This window comes from Schistocerca americana, chromosome 1 (assembly GCF_021461395.2).
Source record: "Schistocerca americana isolate TAMUIC-IGC-003095 chromosome 1, iqSchAmer2.1, whole genome shotgun sequence".
Taxonomy (NCBI): domain Eukaryota; kingdom Metazoa; phylum Arthropoda; class Insecta; order Orthoptera; family Acrididae; genus Schistocerca; species Schistocerca americana.
This window is the reverse complement of record NC_060119.1, coordinates 501,224,816-501,249,822: the sequence shown is the minus strand read 5'-3', so window position 1 is coordinate 501,249,822 and position 25,007 is coordinate 501,224,816. Positions and strand designations below refer to the sequence as shown.

Below are 25,007 nucleotides of genomic sequence, written 5' to 3'. Positions count from 1 at the left end.
ACATACGACACAGAACACAAAATGGTGGTGTTGTGAAAGAAATTTTGGTGAAGAATATATAGTCAAAGGATGCCAAAATTGTAGTAAAAGTGGTTGTTACATTATAAGATAATACCAAGATTATTGTGTTTTCCAGTGCTGGAAATGTAATAAATAAATAAATAAAATAAAAATAAAAAATAGTTGCAGTTAAAAAGTTTAAATGTAGTAAAAAGGCATACCAATAGGGATTCCTTTTTGTAATACTTACAGATACACGTGGTTTGATTACAAAGTGAAACAAGAAATTGGTATACATATTCCAAATCTAATAATAGATCACAATTTTAATGGTGATACAAATTTAAGACAAATTATGAATTCTGTAGGTGGACAATATCTCATAAATATCAAAAGTATACATTTATAGCTGATGCTCTCAAGGTTATGATTCACAATTCATTCTGAAATACTCTGCTGAAAATACAATAATACCATCTACACAGTAACTAAACTGACGTTATTGGAGATACAGCATTTAGAACAAAAAATTGTAGATAGCAGCAATTTTGTCCAAGGCCCACTTAGTAGTTTCACAGAAAATTTGGTTTGAAAGAATTGACATAAGATTACTTCCACATCACTAGCCCTGCTGAATGATTTAATACACGGTTCGCGTACACCAGGTGGCAGACTGCTGTGGAACAGTGAAGGCAAGACAGCTTTCAACAATGTAAAGTCTGCTATGGCCGAATCCACTCTGTTGGTACACACTGCCCCACAAGCGGCACTCACCTTAATGGTTGGTGCATCAGCGACAGTGACAACCTTCGGAATTCTACAGCAAAAAGCTATCTTGTTCACAACAGAACTGGTTTACTTACCACCACGAACTGTATGTGGCATACACTTCAATAAAAAAAATTCAGACACATGCTTGAAGGCAGACACTTCACTCTTGTCATGGACCACAAAGCGCTCCCAAATGCATTTCTTCAATGCTCGGACAAAGTATCACCATGCCATCTTCGTCATTTAGTCGATTACGAGGCACTAACTGTAGAAAAACAGTCTGTTGGTGAACTCCGAGACGTATTGACCCAGCCATCAAGCCTTCAGCTATGTTGCATTCAAGTGCCTCCAACAAGTGTGGCTTTGGATTGTGATGTATCTCAATGAAGCTACAATCCTTCATGACTCAAGGTTTTCGACAGCCATTGTGTCACAACATGACCTGTCTCACCCTGGTGTTTGTGCTACAGTGCAAATGGTGTAAAAAAAACTTGTGTGTGGAACACTGGCAGCATGACAAGATCACTCGTCATGTTAGTACATCCCTCTGCATCGTCATGTTAGGGCACCACTTGGAACATTTGTTAGTGGTTCGAACATGTTCAACTGACATCAGTGAACTGTTGCCGCTGTCAGAGAGATGTACTTACTGTCTGTCATAGACTGATTAATTCACTGGCCAGAGATATTCGCCATGACTGATATCACTGCCGAGACCACCACCACTACATTTCTAAAGGGATGGATAGCCAGTTTTGATGTACCATTACTCTTCACTACCAACTAGGGCAGGCAATTCGAATCTTTTATTTTCAAGCCACTCGTCACCTTGTTAGGTATAAAATGCATCCGGACAACTGCTTACCACCCGGCTGCAAATGGCTTGACAGAACACTTACACTGTTGGCTCAAAGCATCTCTTTGATGTCACAAGTCACAGTGCTGGAGATTCAGACACTACCGATCATGCTGCCGAACCTCCACACAGCCATAAAAGTCGATCGGAATACAACCACAGCAAAGCTGGGCTATGGACAACCAATTAGACTACCTGGTGAGTTCCTGTGCAGTGTGCTGCACACAATCATCAATGTGTTAGACTTTTTTCAGTGAGTTACACACATAGATGCAACCACTCACGACTATTGCAACAAAAGGATCGAAGTGACTCGTTACCCAATTGTCTTAGCCAATTTGTCGAGCTGCAAACAAGTGTTCGTTACGCACGGCACAGTACGTAAACCTCTACAATCATGTACGATGGACCATATACTGTACTAAGCAGGGACGATAAATCGTTTAGAATGAACGTCATGGGAACACCAACAACAGTTTCCATTGGCCACCTAAAACCTACCTTTAAAGCTGCCGATACTTGCGCACACAAATCAGCTAAAACACCATTTATGGACACATCTAAACCACCCACTACCCTGCCATATGCCACCGATAACCTGCCATGGGCATTGAGTTCCACAAGTGACGACACCACAACAGCAACAACAGTTGTCATGAAATTGAGATGCCATATCAAGTTTAATCGCAGATATCGTTAACACTTAGGGAAAAGTGATGTAGTTGCTGTATAGTGTTTGTGCAGTGTAGTGTATTAAGGTGTAGAAGTGTACAAGTTGTACATTTCAATGCAATGTCTTTGATTTTGTGTTAAGTTTTATATATTTATGGCATTGTTGAATTCTGACATTTATAGAGTATTCTCAGATTGCACTGTGTGAACACGCCAGACAATAAATGTTGCTTCGAAGTTACTTTCACACTTGTGCAACAAAGTTAAAGAAAATTATGTATTCAATATGAGGAGAGAAATCAATGAATACTGTAATTGTGATGCAGATACATTGAGAAGACATTGTTTAGATTGGTTGGTTTGGGGGAGGGGACCAAACAGCGTGGTCATCGATCTGATCGGATTAGGGAAGGATGGGGATGGAAATCAGCTGTGCCCTTTCAAAGGAATCATCCCAGTATTTGCCTGAAGCGATTCAGGAAAATCACAGAAAACCTAAATCAGAATGGTTGTACATGGGTTTGAACTGTCATCCTTTCGAATGCGAGTCCAGTGCGCTAGGTTGTTTGGACTTGTATTGACTTAAGAAAAAAATTCCTGGAGATAACTAATATTGATCCACTCTGTTAATTGCTGGAGTTTGCATGGCTATATACAGACCAAAATATTTGTCCGGCAGAACAATTGCTGTATCAGACAAAGGGGACAAAGAAAATTACAGTTAAGAGTCTACTGCTTGGCTAAACAGTTTAAACAATTATTAAAGAGACTACTGCTTGGCTAAACAGTTTAAACAATTATAATATTCAATGTGCTCTTAATGATGGTGAAGTAGATGGTTTAGATAAAGAAACAAGTACTGTTTATCAATACCATGACTGTTTTTGGCATAATTGCAAAAATATATTATAAAGATGAAATGATTAACAACAAAAACAAAGAGTCAATGGACAAGCAATATTACAGCACTTTAACAAGAAGTAGTGAGATAGCGAAATTCTGGATATAATTTAGTGGAAATGTGGGAATGTGATTGGGTAAACTCAACAGAATATGAAAAAACTAAAGAAATTAAAACAATTACCCAAAGATGTCAAACCACAAAATCCAAGAGATGCTTTTACTGGTGGTTGTACATGGTGTTAAGATGAAAATAAAACATAGTGATGTGTGTACCCTCTATCCAACTGTATGATATTATAAGTATTATCCTGAATGACATTCAACAAAAATATATAGACCAAGGCATTAATGTCAAAAATAGTACAGATTTTTAAAATGTAAGGTGTTACCAGCTACAGGATTGTATAATCCAGTTTTACCAGTACAGATAAAGATCAATAAAAATCAAAAACTGTCATTTCCTTATTGGAACATGGACAACTGATGAAGGAAAGGAAGCTGTGGAAAAAGAATACAAAATTTTAGATGTCAATGAAGTATAGAATTTTAGAAATAAAAGAAACATATTGCCTAAAAATTATGTAAAATACTTTAAGAAAATAAAATTAGAAGCCAGTCCACATGATTTTAAAACCAATGAGATGTATATCAAAAGAGTTAAAGAATAATTAGATATTTTATTAGGATTCGATAAGAGAAAAGGGATCCAGGAAAATATGCTGTTGCTGAGATATGTCTAAATTAATTATGGGGAAAATTTGCACAATGACAAATTATGAATAAAACTGAGTATGTTACAGATTTGCACCAGTTGTATGAGATGATACTGGATGATTGATTAGATAATATAGATAAACATTTTATTAATGAGAATATGGTTCAAATGAAGTATAATTTCTAAGATTATTATGTAAAAAATAACAATGCTACAATTAATTTTTATTGCTGCATTCACTACATCAAATCCAAGATTGGGTTGCATATATGTTAGATAAGCTGGAAGAATCTGAACAGTTTTCGGGTATCCGACCAGGTAGCATTGTAATTTGTGGAGAAATTACGGCGCTACCCGGTCGGATACCCGAGCACTGTTCAAATTGGAAATACGCCGGGAAAACTTCAATCACTGGAAGAATCTGTTGTATATTTTGATACGGATAGTATAGTATAGTATATATTGATGATGGTAAAAATACTGCAGAAACACAATGTATGTTAGGTTAATGGATTGATGTGTTACGAAATAATTGGATTAGTGATTGGTCTTCAACTGAACCTGAAAGTTACTATTTTGAGAAAAATGATAAAAATACTGTTAGGATGATAAATGGATATACTTTCAATTATAGGAATATTCAAAAGCTAAATCGCAAATCTATGATAAGATTAACTGAGAGTGAAGTGAAAAAAAGATACGATAAATGGAGAGGTAAAAACAAAAAAATTCATCAAAAGCAAGTTAACAAAGAATTTTCATACCAATGTGATAAAAGAGTGGTTCTAGAAAATTATGATACAGTGCCATATTGTATTAAAATAAATTTTCTATATCTTCTCATTTACAAATGAAATCTATATCAGGTATTTCATTATAACAATAGAATAATGTTTTTATTGTATTCTGTTTTCTAAATCTATTTCCTCTCTAGATTTCTCTAATTACTAAATATAAGTAACAACCTCTTTCCTCTTTATCTAATATTTCTTGAATAAAGTTATATTTATTATACAAATATTCATATCTGGCATACAGGTACTGAATTATTATACAAATATTCACATCTGGCATACAGGTACTGTTCAGTTACTCTTAACCTTTTTTCATTCTTTTAAGCATTTTTTCTGTTCTTCATGAAAAATAAGAAATTTTTTCCTTAATTAACTCAATAGTTTGAGTAGTACTGTTTTTGCTATTGCTGTTGTCCATTTAAAACATCTAATTTTTTTTAAATCTTAGTAAAAATTTTATCTAAATAAATGGAGGTTCTACTCAAGCAGCTCAACAATACTACCAAATCTGATTTGTTGTTGTTCATTTGAAACTTTTTTTATTTTAGTATAACATTTTATTTAAATAAATGGATGTTCTACTAAAGAAGCTCAACAATACTGGCAATTCTGATTTGTGTAGAAAAGTTATTGAGCTAGAAGTAAATGACAGGATGCGGACATTTAAATACTAGATATGGTGAAAAAATTTGTATGTAGCTTGATAATAAATTTAAAATCATTTTTCCAAACAGATATCATACATTAATTACTGGTAGGCATCTTCAGCTTTTTGAAGAAGGAAATATTAAGCTGAGATACAACGGAATGAAGAAACAAAAATAATGATAATGAATTTCATAGTCTAGAATTTCTAGTTTAATTTTTGAACTTCATTAATACACAGCCTTGCACACTAAATAATATACATTTTATTTTTTTTTCTTTGATGCCCTGTGCCAATGCCTGGTTCACAGAAAGTGCAAAAATTATTGTACCCGACCTTCAGTCATCATTGTTAAGGAAGCAAAATACAAAATGATACTTGTTATATACAGGACCAGTTATTATATTGTGGATAACCAATCCAGGAGCATACTTGCTGTGATATTCATGAACCGACAGGATTAAGGGATTATACCCACATACAATTTGGAGGGAATATTGTGTTTGAAGAAACTGATTAGTCATCAATTAAGATTTTGTGTCATGTCATGAGTAGGGTTAACTGTTTCTTCATAATTTCTATTGTGATACTTCTGTGGATAAATGTAAGCAATATAAGTGTAGAAAAAAACAAATACATGTTTGTCAAATAACTTAGCTTTTGTTTGATAGTATACAAAAGAGGACATATATGTTTTTATTCATGTAACTAATCACATTTCTTTCTGATTGTTCAAATAATTATTATGAATCCATAGATTGTCTTAACAATGTTTCATTAAATAAGCTTCATTAACAACAAATAAAATGATTCTAGTATATGTAAGATTTGAAGCCATTCAATTTCTTCCCATCTGTTATTCAAATGAAAGTTCATAAGCTCAATTAGTTAAGTGAGTTTCAAAGGTCATAATCATAATTCCTTATCAGAACCTGATGTAGACGAGTGCAATTACTCCAGTGGGAGGATACTTTAAGAGATAGCTTCTTTACAAGTAAGGTGACCAATAGTTGTAGACATTACTGAGATGGTACTGGTGAGATACTTGCATTGGTTAATGGGTGGTGCATTGCACTCTAAGTGTAATCCTACTATGAAGCCACCTATTCTGTTTCGGTTATTGATTCTGGGTGTAGTTCAGCAGAATGGTTGGAGTGGTAATATCTTATCCACGTAAAATTATAGTTGTGCTTATGGAACTTTATAAACACTGAAGGCCATGAGAAATAATTGTCAAGTGACAGATGAACTTATGTTGGTCTGCTATAATCTGTGATACGTGAAGTATTGATGGACCAGAGGTGTCTCATAATTTGAGTATTTTGTGGTGTGCACAATGAATGCAAATCCTTGTTAAGTACAATGGAATGATGCTTGTTGCTAAGTACAATGGAATGATGCTAGACAATTGGCATCCTCAAACTCCATTGTTATCGTTGTTTCTTGTAGCAGTGTGTGGACCAAATTCCTTCATATAATGCAACCATTTTTGAATGAGAGACACTCACTCAGCAACTGTGCAATACGTTCATCCACTAGATTGACCATGGGATGTACTCCTGACAAAATAGTCTTGACTTCTCAATGAACTGCACATTTCAAGCCTGATATGAAATTTCAGCTTTGTACTTACATCATAAAGTAAAATGAATTCAGACCCAGCTAACTAATACTTCTATTTCTTTCGGCGGTGGAATGTTTCATGTATGCATGCAGTCACTGCAGGCATGGCACCATGCAGTCACCACCTGTATCTTACAAACAGATCCACAGACAGGATATCAATTTCTTGGCTAATGCCAGTTGGTGTGGCAGTAATAATCACTGTCCCCGTTTGTAGCCCTTTGGTTACCATCAAAATTTGGTAAATATTCCCTCTCACTAGCTTAACACTCCACTAACGCAGAGCAATCAAGCACTGTAAACAGTAATTAACTGCTCAATCCTTCTTGTCTCTGTAAGTCCACCTTCATACAAGATGGCTGCTGTACTTCAGTTGTTCAATATAAAATGTAAAATATGCCCTCTTCCAGCCTTCCAAGCAATGCATCGACAAGTGATGATAGAAGGGATCTCGCTGTGTTAAGAAGAAATCTACGGAAACCAGTCACTGAATGCTGGCCCCTATTTTGACTAGACCAGAGGTGGAATCCTTCCTATATGTCACGAATAAAATAAAAGTGGAAATTTGAATGGCTGAAAGTGTTTTAATTTGGGATTTTAATCCTTCCTGTGTCTAGAGTTGGTGTTTTGACTTGCAGAATTGCAATTCTGCACGTGTTTGTGTCCACGGTGTTTCCCATCACCTAAAGACATCAAAATACCCACCAATTACTAACACAATACACTGATTTAATACATCTATACGACCATATGTTTTACAAGTGGTGAATTACCCCCTCTTGCTCTCGTACTCTCCTTATGATGCACGAAGCTTTGTTTGTCCCAGTCGTAAACAGTTTGTTGTACTCTGTGCCACAACCTATTTTCAATAGTTTTGATGTGCCATCAGTCTACATTCATGTCTCAGTCTTATCAGATCATCACAGCTCAGGTGGATTCTTGTTTGACATTTATTCTTGGGACATAGTTACACCAACTGTTAAGCTCTCTGCTCATTTAACCTATTCCCACAACGGTTGTCTTAAGCCTGTTATACTATACCAGTCTGAAGTACCTAATGGGTTACCACACCCATACAGCCTGCTGGTGCTATCCAATAACTCTATGCTAGAATGTGTGCAATGTTTTTTGGTCACTAGCTGTGCAGAAGGGGTGGTAGGGGAGGTAGGGGGATCCTTTGCGGACAGGACAACGGAGTAGTGGAGGTTCTACAGCGTAAGCCTTTGCATACACATGCATCTCACAAAACTTGTAGGCTACAGCTAGCAAGTCTGCAAACAACTGTACTAACAGGTTATGCCAGTATGACAAATAATTTAACAAGTCAACCATTTACTATCAGAAACACAATGGGTACAGATTTATGCCGAAACTGGAACAGAGAGTGCGATTTTTTTTTCCCCCACCTCTCTTGCACATCTTTTTTTCTTCCTCTTGTCGCCACATTAAAATTAGCATCATTTCACAAAACACTGAGGTGGCATTTACACAATGTCACCTCACTAGCATGCTAATGCAGCTGTAATTGCGACAGAATTCAGAAGCAGTCTACTATTAATCAAACAATTGAGGACAAGTGAACGCCAATAACTTATGAAAAGCTCACGCCTGGTATAAAAATAAAAGACTGATTCCTTCCTTTCCATCCATCCAGCATTTCACCAGCTACCAATAGCCCTTCAAAGAATTACATTATTTCACTAGAAAAATCTGTAGTCTTGAATATTTTGCAGTAGATAAGAAAGTTTCACATATTAGCTACGTGGCAAAATACTCTCTGCTTTGCACGCTATCGTTTATCACAAATTTGTTTCTGAATCTCAAATCATTTATGAGTTCTGAAGGATGACATGAGTATTTCACTCCCACTCTCATTTAGACAGACAATCTTAAGTGAGTGCAATAAATAAAATCCATTTTCTTGAGATTGGTGATAGATATAGATCTCATGTCAAGTTCATGGAAAAATTCAATTTGTTAGCTGCATTTCGTATGCAGCAATACATAACCTAACATGCACCAAATGCAAACTCATAGTGACACATATTTTTCATTGCAAAGTATCCAACTTTAGCACACTTCATTATCAGATGTAGAAATATCACAAAGAACTATGATTGTCAATAAAATGATAAGGCATGCCACCATGAAACTGAAAAATGAGGATACGAGATGTGTGAGAATTTTTTTAATGAATAATTTCTTTAAAATAGTTTTGAGATAGATTGCTGTGCCACTACTGTGCACACACCTCGATTCCCGCGGTGGAAGCTCACAGTTCAGTAGGCTATAGAGGGTGGACGTGCCCAGCATTGAAAATGAGAAATTGTTTCTGCACACTGGCCAGATAATCCCGTGTGAGCTTTATGTCTGCTCTGGCTTGAATTATTATTTTCTTTGTTGTATGGACAATATACACTCATGTCCACTGTAAATGTTTTAAACCATGACCTCCAGTAATACCCAAGAAACAGACATTGGGTGAGTAACATGACTAATGCCCTCGGCACACATCAGGCACAGCCCTCCTTTATGTTAAGCTGCATAGATTAATTGTTTGCATCACTGCAGTCATGTTCCTTTTACATGGTCACATTTTGTGTTTTGTCATGGGGTAATGCACAGTCACTGCAGCAAATAATTGCGTATCAAGAATTATTTGTACTCAAAATTTAAAAGTTGTGCATATTAGGCACAAGTGTTAGTTTGCAACTTTTATTAAGAAATGTGTATGATTGATTATTATTTGTAAATCAAAGATACAGAGATTGCCCAACTGTCTTTATCTGTTGAAGAAAACCTGTTATGTGGCTACTAAAAACTGTGCTACTGTTACTTGTAAACAGCCCATGTATACTGACGATCTTCCTTGGTCCTCCACTCATGTGAGCCCCATTCTTGAGAGTTACAGTTGCCTGTAATCTGAGGCCTACCCACTGAGCCTGCCGACCACCCTATGGCAGCATCAGCCCCGTTGGTTTTGACTGCACTCCTACGTCACTGCATCCATGCCCTGCAGCACGCTGCTCTCACCCACTGTCAGGCTGAGTGTCTTGAAAGCGCCCTCCCACAATCCTCCAACTACAACCACAGTTGTCTTCCTGACACCATGCCCACTCTGACGGTGTTGCATCAGCAATCCCATATCAAGATAAAACTTACAGGGTCACTTCTCTTTAATTTTGCTTACTTTTGCAACTAGTCCTATGTGGTCATTATACATCTATACAGCCTTCACAAATCTCAAAACCAAATTAACTAACTTTGTTCCAATCTTTCATTCCTGATTTTCTTTCATATAATTGGGTACAGGACTTCCTTGCAGCTATAACTCAACATGACAACTGATTTAAGGACTGGCAGTTGACTTTCTGACAAGACAGCGACCAAGCATGGGCTGGCATAGCATTGGATGTTTTGCATAATACTACACTCAGTCCACATAGACATCATCTCACAGTAATACTACTGGCGAGGATGCCATGTTTCCGTACCACTGCCGGAAGGATGCCCACTGAAGCACCCTCTGCCCACCAATGGGAGGAAAGGTATCAGTCATGTGGAGCTTACCAGGCAGGTTGGTGAGAGAGCATCAGTATTCAGTGCGCTCTCGCCCAAGACGAGATGTGGCCAATAGTACCTCTCAATTTAACTGTGTCGATCTCCCATTGCTGTAACAAGTTTGAGTTTGCCGTAGCCCTTAGTAGTACACTTTTGGAGAAGGATTGCAATCAGTCTCTTTCTTTTGATGAAGTTTTCTCCTAACACAACCATTTTACAGTCATTTCCCATCATGACCTAATCCCGCACTTACAATACTGGCTTAACAAGTATCAGGCCTGATTTATGATTGGATACAGGACTTCCTTGCAGGTATAGCTCAACATGACAACCGATGTAGGGACTGGTAGTTGACTCTGGACACAAATTATTGCAGCACATTGTGCATAAATAGGTGAAGAGATCCACTACTGTTTGATTACACTACTGGCAACAAATCACTGAAAACAGCAATTACCGTACAATACCTTTGAGTGAACTATCAGAGTGACCTAAAGTACAATGACCGCACAAGCCAGGTTGAGCTTCATTGGGAGAATCTTAAAGACATGAAATCCATCTGTGAAATAAATGGCTTACAAAACATTCATTCAAATGGTTCTTGAGTATTCTTCGTCAATCTGGGGTCCTTACCAAGAAGGATTAATAGAAGAGATAGATAAGATCAGTAGGATTAATCGAAGAGATAGATAAGATCTGCAAAGAACAGTGTGATTCGTCATGTGGTCATGTTCTCAGCATGAGAGCATTACAAAGATACTCAACATACTCAGTGACAGACACTATCAGATATGAACTGTGCATCATGAAGAGATGTACTGTTTGAATTTTGAGAGCATATGTTCCAAAATAGTCGGGCAACATATTAGCTCCCTCCTCCATACTTCTCACGAAATGATGAACATGAGAAAATCAGAGAAATTGGAGGTCATGTGGGAATTAACAGACAATCATTCTTCTCAGACATCATTTTAGAATGTAACAGGTATGGGGAGAAAAGGTATTGGATCAGAAGTACCCTCTGCCACATACTATAAGGTGGATGGAGGAGTAGGGATGTAAATGTTGTTGTCCCCCAATTACATTTGTCTTCCTGAAACATTTACATGTTTTTAGGTGCTTGATAACGGTGTAAATGCTAAAACTGCAACAGCAAAAATAAAAAGAAATACTACATCCTTACAAAAATTAAACACGGCTGTGCACCCATTTTTCAGGGAGTTGAGTAACACAAAATCATGAACACAGAAGTGTTGTTAACACAATGTTCTTTTCTCTGTAATTATCTTCTTTTCAAACATTAAGAGGTTCAGACATCATCCTAACTGCACTTTTATTATTCAAGCTCACAAAACATTTTACATAGATGTTGCACAGTAAACAGAATCATAAATAAATATATAATATGCTTTTGGAGAAAAATCTTGTACCATTATGGTAATTCAACAAATAGTAAAAGACATTTCTAGTCAACATTGGTTGAACATCAGAGAAAAACTAAAAGGTAAAATAACTACTTAAGGATCAAACAAATATTAAAACAATTAAACTTACAAGATCACTCCAACTACTGAAAGGGCGCTGCTCAATAATTGCCTCTGCCTTCTTCTGCGAACAGTATGACATAGCTTTCAGTTCAGGAATTGTTGCCGTTGACAAAAACTCCAGGACTTTCTTCTTGTCATGGTTACTCACATCAGTTGTTTCAGTTTCAGAATCATCACTGTCAATGAGAATGTGTAAAACTATTAGTGGAAGCAAATGATTTTCATTAACATTGCACCTAACCCAACATCATTAATTGTATATTATACATTTCCCTGCCAGAGCAGCTTTAAGACATAAATACTGTGTTGTAACAATATCATTGGCTAACCTAGTCTGTGGAATTTTAGTAAGACTTAACAGAAGTGATAACTGCTTTAGCAGTGACCATAACACAGTTTCACTTTATTGCCCACACCTTAAACAGCAGATTTTTAAGTGAATGCACTCAGCACAAAGCAACCCATGCGACAAAGCACTTGCAACGCGTACGGTGGTGCCCTCAATTACAGTGCTTGGCCTGTATTCAGAAACCCTCACAGACCAATTCACTTCACTTCATACTGTCCAGCATCAGTGTGACATCTGATATAGACAAGGTGTGCCATGGACTTGGATTTTGCCAGACTGACTGGGAGATTGTGTATTCTGCATATGACGAATAGGCTGTGAATTTCTAGATTCCCTGGTTAAACTAGCTTCTTCTATTTTGGCTCTACTGAACTTTGATTCCGCTCAGAAGGTTACGATCTTACTGGACTGTGTTCCAGTTGTAAAGAAACCAGAATAAACACCAAGTAGTGTAAATACTTCAGAACTGATCAGTCTCATATTTCTAATAAGTATATTAAAGAATTCATTGCTTCAGCCTTCTACACAATATTCCAAAACACTATGTGAATAATACATGTTTCAATGTTACTAAGACACTGCTCTCAGTTATTTTCTGGTGGTTTTCTGCAGCTAGCAGAATCTCTCTCTCTACCTCCCTTCCAGTATTAATTCTGATAATAATGTTGTATCAAGCAATCCATTCCTGTGGCGCAAATGAGAAAACTTAACACACAAATATTCAAATTAAATAACCTTAAAATGCCACTTAAAATAAATAAATAAATAAAATGCTGGAAAAAATTAACCTTCCTACATCCATGAATTTTTTTCCCCTACTGAGAACCATGGGTTCACAAAGACTCCAAGTAATTTACACAGGCAGTATTTTAACAAACTAACATATGAACAGCTGTTCAGCTTAACAGTCATCATAAATGTTAGATTCAAGAAACAAAAGTAAATTTAGACTGGGGTCATACTGGGATACTCAGTATGAAGAAGCATGAATTAATTTCAATGTGTTGTACATATAAAACTGAACAAATCATCACTGGATGACCACAGTGGCACTAGAAGTGTTAAACTGTAGGAAATTACTCATCTAGAACAACAATATGTACAGGACAGATTGCTACTCACCACTGAGTCACAGCATGGCACAATGAAAAAGTGTTAGAGAGAAAGACTGTCTCAAGGCTAGCGTTGTCTTTTTCACTGTGACTCAAAGCAAGCTGCAATCTGTCTTTTCTGTACTTCTGTTATTCCATCCTAGACTTTCCTTTGTTTGACTCATCTAGGGAACCATTACAATACACAGTAGACACCAGAACAGTACAAACATCTTACCTATCAAATAACCTTCTCTTGAATGGCTGGGCATCTTCATCATCAACATCAGATGTCCTGTCTTCAATATCCCTATAGTTTTTCTTTGCTGAGAATGAAAATAACCATTCAATATGTTAATAATCAAAACATGTAAATAAGTCCTCTTTAATAAACTACTTTCATCATTTTATTTGTTTATTTATTTATTTCATGTTCCATAGATACAGGTACTGAGTAAATTGCAAGGATACAGAATGTGTCAGATTGTATATGTTTCAAATATCCCTTGCATAAATACTATAACAGATACAATATAAAAAAGGTGTCAAATAAGGAACATATATCCGGTTACCAGAATATTGTGGTACACTGAGGCAGGATCAGATATAGGCTACTTTACATAAATGCAATAAAAGGTACAATGGAGATATCACATAAAAAAGATATATCCAATCAACAGAATATAGAGTTCCACTTAGGATAGGTCTGTAACATACAGAGGAAGCAAAAATAAGCTGAATAACGCAATAAATACAAACACGAATGCAGAAAACCAAATTATTATATATATCTATGATACTGAGATTAAAAGTATTTGAAAAATAGTTATAAATTTAGTGGTGGTATCATTTTCTCTCATAAATTCATCGACCGTATAAAAAAATTTCTCCATTAGGTACTCTTTCAGGATTCATCTGAATTTTGGTAATTATTTGTGCAGACATTTGATGTGTGGTGGGAGTGCATTAACAGCTTAATGCCAGAGTAATAAGCTCTTTTTTGCACCAGATTTAGACTTTTCAATTCAATTTGTAGACTGTTTTTCATTCTTGTGTTGTAGTCATGACTAGACTTTTCAATTCAATGTGTAGACTGTTTTTTATTCATGTGTTGTAGCCATGATATTCACTGTTGTATTTGTATACAGCAAAGGTTTTACAGTCACGGCCGGCAAGGAAAAAATATACTGTGAGGACACCACTTATTGTTCTGGTGCCCCCCCCCCCCTTTTTTTTGGGGGGGGGGGGGGCAGTGAAATTTTTTTTCTTTTTTCTTTTTCTGCAAGAGGTTGGTTCTCCCAGGATACGATACTACAAGACATTATTGAATGAAAGTAGACAAAATAGGAAGCCTTAATGGCATCCACTTCACACACAGACGCAATAATTCATATTGTATATATTGCTGAGCTAAATCTTTTATAGAGATGAAGATGAAGGATGTGGGTAGACCAATTACATTTGCTGTCTATGAATGCACCCAGGAATTTTGTATCCTCAAGTTTTTGTGTTGGTTGACCTCTACACTTTATGTTAATTTTGTCAAGATTTCTTTGTGGCATATGGACCCTAATGGGTTTATCTGTGTGGAGTGAGAGACCATTTGCAGAAAACCAATTTAAAACTTCAGAGAAAACTTTGTTTGTAGTTTGGTCAAGATTGTTGTCAGACAATTCATCAATGAGAATTTATGTATTATCTGCAAAAAAGAGTAAAATTACTCTTTGTACTGGAACAAAGAGGAAAGTCATTATTGAAAGTAAGAAATAGCAGCGGACCTAAAATTGAGACTCGGAGCACACCACAACCTACGGTATCCAATTCCGATGCAAAAGGTTCTCTTGAAGAGCCATTCAGCATCATGGTCTGCTTTCAGTCCTTTAGCTATGACTGAAGCCGCAAACCAACAGTATCACCTAGACCATAATATTCTGCCTTTTTCAAGGAATTTGGTGGTTTACGCATTCGAAGGCTTTCAACCAAAAATACCTAGTGGAGACATTATTATGTTAACAGCCCACAAAACTTGATTACTAAAGGAGAATTGATCAGTACAAAAGCCAGCACAAAACTCATATTCGGGATATTGTGGAGATTAAGATGGCTGATGATCAATTTGCGCACAAGTTTTTCAAGAATTTTTGGAAATATTGTTAACAGGGAAAATGGGGAGTAGTTAGTGACTGTTTTTGTCACCTTTTTTAAAGAGAGGTATCCTGACAGCCACTTTTAGTCTATCAGGTGCAATTCCTTCTTGCAAAGATGCATTGAGTATGTTGCATAAGACTGGATTTATATATTTATAACAATATCACCCCCCCCCCCCCCTCCCGAACCATGGATCTTGCTGTTTGTGGGGAGGCTTGCGTGCCTCAGTGATACAGATAGCCGTACCGTAGGTGCAACCACAACAGAGGGGTATCTGTTGAGAGGCCAGACAAACATGTAGTTCCTGAAGAGGGGCAGCAGCCTTTTCAGTAGTTCCCGGGGCAACAGTCTGGACGATTGACTGATCTGGCCTTGTAACACTAACCAAAACGGCCTTGCTGTGCTGGTACTGGGAACGGCTGAAAGCAAGGGGCAACTACAGCCGTAATTTTTCCCAAGGGCATGCAATTTTACTGTATGGTTAAATGATGATGGCGTCCCCTTGGGTAAAATAGTCCCCCATTCAGATCTCCAGGCAGGGACTACTCAGGTGGACGTTGTTATGAGGAGAAAGAAACCTGGTGTTCTACGGGTCGGAGCGTGGAATATCAGATCCATTAACAGAGCAGGTAGGTTAGAAAATTTAAAAAGGGAAATAGATGGGTTAAAGTTACATATAGTGGGAATTAGTGAAGTTTGGTGGCAGGAGGAACAAGACTTCTGGTCACATGAATACAGGGTTATAAATACAAAATCAAATTGGGGTAGTGCAGGAGTAGGTTTAATAATGAATTAAAAAAATAGGAATGCGAGGAAACTACTACAAACAGCATAGTAAACACATTATAAAAGGCCAAGTTCAATACGAAGCCCACACCTACCAAAGTAGTACAAGTTTATATGCCAACTAGCACCGCAGATGATGAAGAGATTGATGAAATGTATGATGAGATAAAACAAATTATTCAAATAGTGAAGGGAGACGAAAATTTAATAGTCATGGGTGACTGGAATTCGATAGTAGGAAAAGGAAGAGAAGGAAACGTAGTAGGTGAATATGGAATGGGGGTATGAAATGAAAGAGGAAGCCGCCTGGTAGAATTTGGCACAGAGCATGACTTAATCATAGCTAATACTTGGTTCAAGAATCATGAAAGAATGTTGTATACATGGAACAAGCCTGGAGATACTGGAAGGTTTCAGATAGATTATATAACGGTAAGACAGAGATTTAGGAACCAGATTTTGAATTGTAAGACATTTCCTGGGGCAAATGTGGACTCTGACCACAATCTACTGGTTATGAAATGTAGATTAAAATTGAAGAAACTGCAAAAATGTGGGAATTTAAGGAGATGTGACCAGGATAAACTGACAGAACCAGAGGTTGTACAGTGTTTCAGAGAGAGCATTAAGGAACGATTGACAAGAATGGGGGAAAGAAATACAGTAGAAGATGAATGGTTAGCTTTGCGAGATGAAATAGTGAAGGCAGCAGAAGATCAAGTAGGTAAAAAGACGAGGGCTAGTAGAAATCCTTGGGTAACAGAAGAAATATTGAATTTAATTGATGAAATGAGAAAATACAAAAATGCAGTAAATGAAGCAGGCAAAAAGGAAAACAAACGTCTCAAAAATGAGACTGACAGGAAGTGGAAAATAGCTAAGCAAGGATGGCTAGAGGATAAATGTAAGGAAGTAGAGGCGTGTATCACTAGGGGTAAGATAGATACTGCCTACAGGAAAATTTGAGAGACTTTTGGAGAAAAGAGAACCACTTGCATGAATATCAAGAGCTCAAATGGAAAGCCAGTTCTAAGCAAAGAAGAGAAAGCAGAAAGGCGGAAGGAGTATTTAGAGGGTCTATACAAGGGCTAAGTTCTTGAGGACAATATTATGGAAATGGAAGACCATGTAAATGAAGATGAAATGGGAGATATGCTACTGCGTGAAGAGTTTGACAGAGCACTGAAAGACCTAAGTCGAAACAAGGCACCGGGAGTAGACAACATTCCATTAGAACTACGGACAGCCTTGGGAGAGCCAGTCCTGACAAAACTTTACCATCTGGTGAGCAAGATGTATGAGACAGGCAAAATACCCCCACAGACTTCAAGAAGAATATAATAATAATAATTCCAATTCCAAAGAAAACAGGTGTTGACAGATGTGAAAATTACTGAACTATCAGTTTAATAAGCCACTGCTGCAAAATACTAACACGAATTCTTTACAGACGAATGGAAAAACTGGTGGAGCTGACCTCGGGGATGATCAGTTTGGATTCCATAGAAATGTTGGAAAACATGAGGAAATACTGACCCTATGACTTATCTTAGAAAATACATTAAGGAAAGGCAAGCCTTCGTTTCTAGCATTTGTAGACTTAGAGAAAGCTTTTGACAATGTTGACTGGAATACTCTCTTTCATATTCTGAAGGTGGCAGGGGTAAAATACACGGAGCAAAATGCTGTTTACAATTTGTACAAAAACCAGAAGGCAGTTATAAGAGTCGAGGGGCATGAAAGGGAAGCAGTGGTTGGGAAGGGAGTGAGACAGAGTTGTAGCCTATCCCCGATGTTATTCAATCTGTATATTGAGCAAACAGTAGGAAACAAAAGAAAAATTCGGAGTAGGAATTAAAATCCATGGAGAAGAAATAAAAATTTTGAGGTTCGCCGATGACACTGTTATTCTGTCAGAGACAGCAAAGGACTTGGAAGAGCAGCTGAACGGAATGGACACGTATTGAAAGGAGGATATAAGATGAACATCAACAAAAGCAAAATGAGGATAATGGTATGTGGTCGAATTAAATCGGGTGATGCTGCGGGAATTAGATTAGGAAATGAGACGCTTAAAGTAGTAAATGAGTTTTGCTATTTGGGGAGCAAAATAACTAATGATGGTTGAAGTAGAGAGGATACAAAATGTAGACTGGCAATGGCAAGGAAAGCGTTTCTGAAGAAGAGAAATTTGTTAACATCGAGTATAAATATAAGTGTCAGGAAGTCGTTTCTTAAAGTATTTGTATGGAGTGTAGCCATGTATGGAAGTGAAACATGGACGATAAATAGTTTGGACAAGAAGAGATTAGAAGCTTTCGAAATGTGGTGCTACAGAAGAATGCTGAAGATTAGATGGGTATATCACATAAATAATGAGGAGGTATTGACTATAATATGGGAGAAGAGAAATTTGTGGCACAACTTGACTAGAAGAAGCGATCGGTTGGTAGGACATATTCTGAGGCATCAAAGGATCACCAATTTAGTATTGGAGGGCAGTGAAGAGGGTAAAAGTGTAGAGGGAGACCAAGAGATGAATACACTAAACAGATTCAGAAGGATGTTGGTTGCAGTAGGTACTGGGAGATGAAGAAGCTTCCACAGGATAGAGTAGCATGGCAAGCTGCATCAAACCGGTTTCTGGACTGAAGACCACAACAACAAAAACAACAACAACAACAACATTTCAGTATTTTACTAGAAATATTGTCTGCACCAACAATTTTTTATTTTTTAATGAATTGATTATTCTTTCAATATCAATTAATGTGCCTATTTTTTAATGAACTGCTTATTCTTTCAATATCATTTAATGTACTAAAGATAAGGATGTCTATGGAGTCCTGTTGCAGATAGCTTTCTGTAGAAGAGCTATTGCTTCGTCCACAGATCCTTTACAGACTACCTTCTCTGCTGTTGACAGAAAATGTTTGCTCAATAATTCTGCAACTATTTCAGGTTTCTTTATAATACTGCCACCTTGTTTGGTTTTAATTTCTATCTGTGTCCTGTCCCCTGCTTCCTGCCATTTTCTTTCTTTTCACATTCTAAATTGCTTTTTAGTTTGTTTTCTGATGTCTCCATTTAAGTTGTTATGCACATACTCTCAGATTTAGTTATAACCTTCTTTAGAATCCTACACTAAACTATTGTAATGTTGCTGTTTCTTTGAGTCATTACAGGTTCTGAGAGAACTATATACCATCCTTTTTTTCTGCAGGATGTTTTTATTCATGCAGTAAGCCACCTTTCACGTCAGTGGTTACATGGTTGTTTGTAATTATTTTTTGGGGAAGCAAGCTTCAGAGTGAGATCTAAGTTCACTTACAAACATATTCGTTTTATTCTCAACTGTTCCACTGAAAAATGGACTCCAATCTATCCCCTGGAGTCTGCAGTTGAAATTTTTAAGGGACTCATCATTTATTATCCTAAAAGATTTCCAAGAACGGTCAGACTTGTTGAACAAATTGACGTCGTGAAGATAAGCAACTCACCATCATGGTCAGAAAGGCCATTAACAAGCATGTACACTGGTTTTGTTGACTCTTGACTTATCTACAAATCTATTGTCAATCAGAATTTGAAAGCTATTAGCAATCCTAGTCGAAAAATCTACTACTATGATCAGGTTAAAAGACTCTACTAGATGCTCTAAATCTACTTTAGTGTTGCTCTCATTTAGAAAATTGATATTTAATTTGCCTAAAATTATTAAATTTTTGGATTTTGAACACAGCGGAATAAGAGAGACTCCAGTTGCCACAGGAACATATTCATCTTCCCTGTAGGAGCTTCGCAAAGTGCTAACACTACAACTGGCAAGATGTGCAGTAGGCCCCATCTCTACTGCATATATTTCAATATCTCATTCTATACAGTGACTCTTTAACTCTAATGCTTTGTAAGATATGTTATTTTTTACGACCTAATTTACATCACCATCTTTTTCCAATATAGATCTAGAGTAATGTGTTGATAGACAGTAACCATTCAACTGCAACATTTCAACGTCTTTCAGATAATGTTCACTAAAATATAATATATTAGCATCTTTTATTCCTTTTGGATCCTCTAAAAGAATAAAAATTTCACTTGCTGAAACTGCATACTTTCACACAAAAAATTATCTGAGGGCTTTGAAATAACTATTTCTTCTCTCTTGCTCATGTTACTTTCATCACTGTTGGTGGCATGACATATAGGAAGCTGACAGACAGTTTTATTTCTTGAAAGTTGATCTTTAATTATTTCACTGATGTGATCATACACAAACAGTTTCCCTTCATAGTTCAAGTGCATTCCATGTTTGGTGTACAGGTTTCAATGCAGCTTACTTATTTCCAGTACTTCGCATTTATCGCATGCTGAACACAGTTTCTTTATTTTAATATGTCTTTGGGATTTCTTTGTTTACACACGAAATGTAAATCAAATCATGCCTTTGAGGCACTGTGGCAACTATTGTGTTTCTAGATTTATTCACATCTAAAAATTTATGTAAGTTTTCACACAAACATCTGCTTCATTGTCAGCTACATCATTCGATCCCATTATGCAAACAATAGTCACTATGTTGTGTAATTTTCGTCTGAAAAATCAGCATCTACAATATGTCAGGTTCCTGCCCCACGTTTCACTAGAACAGTCACTGTTATGTCATGATTTTTCTCTTGTAAAATATTAGATAGCTTTTTGCCGTGGCTGTTTATCAGTAAAACTACACCACTCTTTCTTCTTTTCTTGATGATCCATGTTTCTTGTTGACATTATTTCCAAAAAGTTCCTTTGTTCTCAAATCATTGGTATTTTCAAGATCATGACCTTTTGTAGTACAGCCGCTATCACAGTCACTTTGCAGAGCATAATATTTGCTATTTTGGAAGACTGCAATTGTTGATGCAGATTTTGTTGATCTTTTTGTGAATAAAGAATTGCCTTAATGAGCACTTTTGTCTACTCAGACAATTATTATTTGTTAACTACTGATCTGAATATTAAAATAACGTGTGTTTGCACAAAATATAGAATATACATTTTTGTAGTGGCAGCCTTGGATTTTCATTTTCCCCACAGGAAAAAAAGTTATTTTCCTATTCTCCCTTCTTGCATTTTGTTCAGGTGCAACAGCCACCTTTATTTTCGTAGCTCATATCTGCTATTTTAAAAATATTAACTTCTCTCTGCACATAATTATTTTTAAAACTATTCAGTCCCTTGTAGCCTTTCACAGATTTCAAGAACTTTATTTCTGATTTCTGTATCTTCCTATGATGTTTAGTACTTATTGTCGATGTCTTTGAGCTGTAAAGCAAATCTGGCACAACCATCACTCTGTAAAATTCTGTGTGTGTCTCTTTTCTCATTTTTTTACATAATATCATTCAGATTGTTCCACATATGGGCTGGTGTTTATTCATACAAGATATTGGAAGTGAGACACTTATTCAATAAGTCCATAGCCTAGTGGCAATTTTGTCCAGACTGGATATTTGGTTCTAACAAACATTGTCTTAATATTTTGTGTAGAGGTTGTCAAGTTACACCCATGCAGATCTGATGAAGGCAATAGCCATCTCTCCTCAGTTTGTTGAATAACAACTTGCCTATCAGTAAACAATGTTTTACTTATGTGCATTCTTATTCCAATGTAAGGGATGCTCTACATCACTGATATACTCCTTGGTTGATACACATTTCTTTAGAAGTACATTTTCTTTTTCAGTATTTGTGTATCAGAGTGTAAGATTTTTATGACATCCACATGATGGAGAAGGTAAGTTTGTCTAATCGTAGAGGAGGAGGAGATTCATGTTTAATGTCCCGTCAATTATGAGGTCATTAGAGACAGAGCATAAGCTCATATTAGGGAAGAATGGGGAAGGAAATCAGTTGTGCCCTTTTAAAGGAACCATCCCGGCATTTGCCTGAAGTGATTTAGAGAAATCAGGGAAAACCTAAATCAAGATGGCCGGACATGGGTTTGAACTGTTGTCCTCCTGAATGCGAGTCCAGTGTGCTAAGCAATGTGTCACCTTGCTCTGTAAACGATTAGGATCTTTTGACTCTGTCAGAGGCCTTTTTGTATAAGGGGCATTCAAAAAGAAATTAGCCGCAGTCTGGAATGTGCAAACCAGTGACGGGAGGGTAATACCGTGGCATGTGTAACGAGGTGTAGTTCTGACCAGAGCGTGAAAGTTCACAGCCCATCGCTAGAGGGCAGGCATACACGTCACGTGACTATACAGAGCTAGCAGCAGCATCCATCAATCTTCCAACACCGTCAGTCGCATTGGAAACAGTGACATGGAGGCGTCAAAAGAAGAGCAAAGAGGTGTTGTTCGTTTTCTGACAGCAGAAGGAGTAAGAGGAACGGACATTCATCGATGAATGTCACTAGTGTACGGCGAACACTGCATGTCCCTTGCCAGGGTCAAGGCATGGCACAAACGCTTCAGGGAAGGACGAGTGTTGTCAGCCGATGATGCATGGTCTGGAGCACCACAATGCATTACCAATGACATCATCCAGCTGGTGGATGCACTGATTACCCGAGACTGCCAAGTGACAGTGAAAGCCATAGCTGCCGTGGTCAGATTGAGTGTCGGAAGTGTTCACACCATCATGAAGGAATGACTGCATATGCCCGAAGTGTGTGCCCAATAAGTGCCTCACAGTCTTCAACCAAACCATGAAATGTGTCAAATGGCCCACTGTCCTGCTCATCTGCAGCGTTATGCTTGGGAAGGGAATGCGTTCCTGGCACGAGTGGTGGCTGGAGATGAATCATGGTGTCATCAGTTCAAACCAGAATCAAAACGACAAATTCTCCAGTGGAAGCATCCAGGGTCACCACCACCAAAAAGAGCCAAGGCCATCCACACGAGTGCAGGAAAGGTATGCTGACGTCCTTCTTTAACCAAGATGGCCCCCTTCTGCTCCACTTCCTGCAGCACAGGACAACAGTGAATGCCCAGCATTACTTGCAAACCTTGACCACTCTTCACTAAGTGATAAAATCAAAATGACCATGCAATCTCACCTGTGGGATCATTCTGCTCCACGACAATGCAAAGCCTCATACGGCCAACACAGTCGCGGCACTCCTGCAGAAATTCAATTGGGAGGTTCTCGGCCACCCTCCATGCAATCCCGACATCTCTCCCTGTGATTACACCATTTTTGGTCCCCTTAAAAAGGTTCTGAGGGGCGATTCATCTCAGACGATGACGTCCAGCTGTACACGCAGAACTGGTTGACATCGCAGCACCAGGAATTTTATTAGACAGCTATTCACCACCTTGTCTCACAGTGGGACAAGTGTCTCAACAGCCAGGTTCAATACTTCTAACATACAGGTACTGGTTTCTATAATTATCCCTCTGGCTCATTTCTTTTTGAACGCCCCTTATAATAATGTGTTGTCTATACATTACTGATTGTCTCTAAACTCAGCTTGTTCTTCAAGCAGTAACGTGTCTGGTTTGAATTTAATACCCCATTAATTATTTTTCCCATATAATTTATATGTGGTGTTTCATAAACTTAAGCCATACTTCTATCATCTTTTCTAAATATAGGCAACACCAGACCTTTTCTTCAGCCATCAAGAAATATGTAGACGGCCAGGACTTGTTCATTAGGTGCAACAGTCTTCGTTTAAAGGGATTACTGGCACATTTTAGTAATTATGAATTCACTTCATCTAAAACATGTGCTTTTTAGTTTCTCAGTACCACAAGGCTTTTGATTTTTCATAGTCTTACGTGAATTTTGTAGTTTCAGTACATAACATTAAAAGTGAAAAATGAAAGCTCTCCTGAGCTTTAGTATAAGAAAGGCAATGACATAAATTAAACTATTTTCTTCATACCAGTTATCAAAACATATCTGTATTAATCAAAGCTGTTAACAATCTCAAACATGTCTACACACACACACACACACACACACACACACACACACACACACAGGTGAAGTGTGAAGTGCCCATTTTAACACTGCTGGATTACAACATGTTTGAAACTGCTGACTTTGATATGACACTTTTGAAAATTAAACAGGCAAAAAAACCCACCAACAAAAAGGGAGCCTACATCTACTCACAAATATTTCTCAGAATTCAGTCCTTGGGATCTTAATATTTTCTTCTTCCATATAAATTATGTATCAGTTGTCTTAATTTTCCTTTTTTGACTATTACTCACATTCTGATGATATCAACATGCACCCGAAGGCCAGTAGTCACTTCTTCCAGCTACGGCATTTGTTCAGTATTAAGTCAGGCATGGATCTAGGCCTCTAACGGAACCTAAAGAAGTTGCAACTGATCCTCATATGGTACATCAAGCCTGCCAGTAATCCCTTTCATGAAGTAGTTTCTCGCGTACTCCACAATATCTGTTAAGTTAGCAAAAAAACATACTAGATCTCTGTGTGATCCTGAATGAGCATCTAAACTGGGCCAAACACAATGTCCAGCATGCTAAGAACCTTTCACTTCTGTCACTTATCAGATAGATAAAAAAAATCTACTTACCAA

The 25,007-nt window shown here is 37.3% G+C and overlaps 1 protein-coding gene across 3 annotated transcripts in view; it reads right to left on the bottom strand.

Annotated features, from left to right (window-relative positions):
- Positions 1-25,007, bottom strand: part of LOC124604617 (SWI/SNF-related matrix-associated actin-dependent regulator of chromatin subfamily A containing DEAD/H box 1 homolog) — a 179,494-nt gene that overhangs the window by 74,521 nt on the left and 79,966 nt on the right. For all 3 annotated transcript variants that reach the window (XM_047136494.1, XM_047136493.1, XM_047136495.1), the window contains exons 5-6: positions 13,767-13,854; positions 12,096-12,264 (exon numbers count right to left, since the gene is read on the bottom strand). In XM_047136494.1, the coding sequence (XP_046992450.1) occupies positions 12,096-12,264; positions 13,767-13,854 (257 nt within the window). The remainder of the gene's footprint in view (positions 1-12,095; positions 12,265-13,766; positions 13,855-25,007) is intronic.